We start from the raw sequence: 4,173 nt of genomic DNA, 5'->3' as shown, positions 1-4,173 counted from the left end.
CAACCCCATGTCACCTCACCATCCCCTTGCATCTCCTTAGGGAGAAGGCCCCCAAAGAGAAGCCCAGCCAGCCGCCAGTGCGGCAGCCCCGCCAGGGACCCACCAATGAGGCGCAGATGGCGGCAGCAGCGGCCCTGGCCCGGCTGGAGCAGAAGCAGCCCCGGGCACGGGGTCCCACATCGCAGGACTCCATCCGGAACCAGGGTGAGCCTCGACTGTCCTCCAGCCATGGCGGGGGGACATGGGGCAGGTGGAGCAGGCCTCTCCCCACTGTCCTCTAAGCGGATCCTCTGCTTCTCATGGGTCCCGGAGCCTTCGGGCTCCCACACTTTGAGGTAGGAGGAGGTTTAAATCACAGTTGTGAGGAAGATCCCCTGGAGAAGGAAATGGCACCCCACTCCAGTATTCTTGCCTGGAGAATTCCACGGACAGAGGAGTCTGGCAGGCTACTGTCCATGGGGTAGCACAGAGTCATACGTGACTGAGCAACTAACACTTTTACCACAAAGGGGAAGTGCTGGTGAAAAGGCTCAGGAGGGGTCTGTCTGTGATCTGGGGCAGGGATGTCTGGGATGGTGGAGGGAGACAGAACCAGGACTTGGAGCAGGAGGAGGGCATGGTCTGGTGCAGCCTGAGCCTGGGGGCATGGAGAGGTGCGGGGGCCAGGAGGACCTCGAGCTGGAAGGACTAGAGTGTGACCCGTATGAGGATTCAGGCCTGGACGTGGCGTGCAGGCTCACTCCACACACTGACGTGTTCTCCGTCTCCCTGCCTCTCCCCACAGTGAGAAAGGAACTCCGGGCTGAAGCAGCGGTCAGTGGGGACCCAGAGGCCCCAGGGAGCAACACGGTAAAGACATTGCGGCAGCAGCAGTGGGACCCCCAAAGTGGGGCCTGGGGCGGGGGGCCTGGAGGGCCTGCTTGGGCTCTTTCCTCCTCTGGTCTTATTGGTGCCCAGTCCTGGGCTGTAAGCATCTGCTGCTGGGGAGGGGAGGGAGATGCAGCTGTGAGGGTGGATCGAGGTCACCTCTGGCCTCAGGGTACTGAGGCAGGTTAGGGAACCCCGTGGTGGAGGGTGGTGTCATCTGGGACCTGCATGCCTGGCGCATAATGAAACCAAACCCAAGTGCCGGGGGAGGGGCTGCACGTCCATTCAGTCATTCCCCTGTAACCACACACGGAGAGGAGCTGTTACAGTTCCCATTTTTCAGAAGAGAAAACTGAGGTTCAGAGAGCCCAGTGTCCTCAGTTTGCACCTCGAAACCAGCAGGGGCAGGACTGGAATTCCCAGGCTGTCTGACTCCAAAGCCCTCTCTTAGCGCTGCCCTCTGCTGCTTTCCTTGGTAGTGGGGCACACAGAGACTGGTGTAATCTAACAGAGAGCTTGGCGGAAAGGGTGTTCTGAGCAGCACCACCCGTGAGGCCTGAGAGTTTTAGAAAGGAAGGAACCTTGAAGATGACCTAGGAATTGAGTTGCAGACCAAGGCTGGGGCTCACTCAGGGCACCTTTGACCCCCTGACTCCCTTTCCAAAGCCCCTTCCTCACTCCTCAGTCAGGGGGAAGCAGGAGCCCTCAGTTGAGCATTTGCTCTGTGTCCAGAGCACGCTCTGTGTTCCTTATCTTGTTGAATTCTGAGTTGGTCCCTCGAGGACATCTTACAACCCCGAAGATGAACTCCGAGGGGCTTGGCTACTGGGCCACAGTGTTCCACAGTAGGCAGAGGTGACAGCGTTAGGCCTAGGGCTGTCTGGCTCCCAGGGCTATGCTCTCAGGAGTGTGGCACTCAGGGTGGCCTTTGTCCACAGTCCAGGCTGACACCTTCTCCCATCTTCCCAGGCGCCTGAGCCCAAAGAGGAAGGCTCTGCCCACCTGGCGGTGCCCGGGGTATACTTCACCTGCCCCCTCACGGGGGCCATCCTAAGGAAGGACCAGCGGGACGCCCGCATCAGAGAGGCCATTCTCATGGTGAGTGCCTGCCCCGATGCCTGAGCTGCCTCTTGAAGTCTGGAAGGCCCAGCAGCCCCTGCAGCGTCACCACCTGGGTGTGCTCCAGTTCTGTGCTAACCTTCCTCACCTGTGGGACAGAATTCACAGTCCGGGAGGGTAGGTGGAGAAAGCCGCCTCCACCCTCCCCGGGGTACCAGCTTTGAGCGTGTTATATCCGTTCTCAGAGATGCTCCAGATACAAACTACCGAGGCATCTGTATCTCCTACATGGGCTGCGTTTTTGTTTTACATAAAAATCAATCTGCCGTTCACATCTGACATGGAACTGCAGCGTTTATCAGTACAGGAAGAATTTCCATGTTTTGTTTTGTTTTTTTTTGCTTAAAATTCTTTATTAGGAAATAATTCCAAACCTAAAGAAAAAGTATAAGAACAGAAAGAACATCTGAATCTCCTTCACCTAGGGTAGGAGTGACCTATTACTGTTCCAACAGATTATTACAAATATTACAAATGTGGTGCCTCCAGAGGCACGTCTCTGCCCTCACAGTTCTGGAAGTTAGGAGTGGGCTACAGTCAAGATGGTCACAGGGCTGTGAGCCTTCTGGGAGCCCTGGGGATTCAGGCTGTTTGCTGCTGTTCCTTCGCTGCCTTCACGGCCAGCTGAGCCAGGCCAGGCCTTTCCTAGCTGCCCGCTCTCTGCTTCTTTCTCTGTCTTCCCCCTCTTCAGGGCCCTTACGACTCCATTGGGCTCACCTGGTAATCCCAGCTAATCTTATCTTAAGGTCAAATCAACAGCCTTAACTCCATCTGCTCAACCCCTGCCCCTTAACCTACATTCTCCCAGGTTCCAGGGATCAAGTTACAAATACCTGTGTCATTCTCCCCACCTTACCCAAACCTGCCAGTTGTTAACGTTTTTACCTCATTTGCTCTATCACCCCTCTCTGTTTTTTTTTTTTTTTTGCCACGCCGCATGTGGGATCTTAGTTCCCCCACTAGGGATGGAACCCACACACTTTGCATTGGAAGCACAGAATCTTAACCACCGGACCATCATGGAAGTCCCTCTATTTTTTTCTGAGCGATTTGAAAGTCTGCTTTCTCCATAGTGACTGCACGGTGACTCCTGTAAATTGTTCCTTGACTAACCAGCCCTGTGTTGATGAGCATGTAGGAAGTTTCCAATCTTTCACTAGAGAGGACAATATTTATGATGAAAACCTGGTCTGTACAGCACTTCGAGCTGTAGGTTCCATTCCAGAAGCTAAGTTGCTGGAACAAAGAACATCTGCGTCAGGCTTTGGATAGTTGTCACCAGGTGATCCTCCATAGAGTTTGTCCCGACTCACTCTCTCACCAGCATTGTGGGAGAAAGTTCCCATTTGCCCTGTCCCCTGTCACTGTGGGTGACCAAACGTTCATTGCCTCTACCCAAATTGATAGGTAAAAACATTTCAGCAGTTTTTAGTTTGCATCTCCCTTTTTAGGGTTAGGTTGTCTATGTTTTCATATGAGAATGCATCTTTTGACCATTTTTGTATTGGGTATTTTTTTTATTATTGATTTGTAGGCACTCTTTACATATTAGGGAAATGAGGTTTTTGTCTATGATCTGGGGACATTTTACTCCAGTTTATATATCTTTTTCTCCAGCTTATTTTTATATTCTGCTTATGGTCACATAGCCATGCAGAAATTTTTTCTATGTAATTCAGTGCATTGATTTTAATTTATGGCTTCCAGGTTTTTGGCATACTTAGAAAAGCCTTCCCTACTAAAGAATTAAAACAGTTCTTCCATGGTTTTTCTAGTGCTATTCTGTCTTGCTTTTTAATGTTTAAAGGTTTGCTCCAACTAGAATTTATCCCTGTGTAGAATATGATGCACGCAGCTAGGGTTATTTTCATTTTCAAAAAATTTTTATTGGAGTATAGTTAATTTACAGTGTTGTGCATGTTTATTTTTTCCCCAGATAGTTACCCAGTTTTCCCCAGTCCTTATTTGTTGAAATACCTGTCTCTGGCCACTGTGAAGTCCACCCCCATCACAACATAAATACCTACATGGACGTTGTGTTCTTTTGTCCCTTGTCTGTTCACATCCCCTGGTCCTAATTTAAATGAGGCTGCAGGCTGCCTGGATACTTCTGAGAACAGCATTGGGAGCTGCAGCTCTTTGCTGGGGGGGTGGGTGTGCTTGTCCCAGGAGGCTGAAGTGGGGGCC

The 4,173-nt window shown here is 51.7% G+C and overlaps 1 protein-coding gene across 1 annotated transcript in view; it reads left to right on the top strand.

The window, feature by feature from the left end:
* Window positions 1-4,173, top strand: part of UBXN6 (UBX domain protein 6) — an 11,391-nt gene that overhangs the window by 2,757 nt on the left and 4,461 nt on the right. The window contains exons 2-4 of the mRNA XM_010828153.1: window positions 41-204; window positions 785-849; window positions 1,837-1,965. Of these exons, the coding sequence (XP_010826455.1) occupies window positions 117-204; window positions 785-849; window positions 1,837-1,965 (282 nt within the window). The 5' untranslated portion in view covers window positions 41-116. The remainder of the gene's footprint in view (window positions 1-40; window positions 205-784; window positions 850-1,836; window positions 1,966-4,173) is intronic.

Source organism: Bison bison, unplaced genomic scaffold (genome assembly GCF_000754665.1).
Source record: "Bison bison bison isolate TAMUID 2011002044 unplaced genomic scaffold, Bison_UMD1.0 scf7180017864492, whole genome shotgun sequence".
NCBI classification, from domain to species: Eukaryota; Metazoa; Chordata; class Mammalia; order Artiodactyla; family Bovidae; genus Bison; species Bison bison.
The sequence above is the reverse complement of the archived record's forward strand: the minus strand, read 5'-3'. Positions and strand labels throughout refer to the sequence as shown.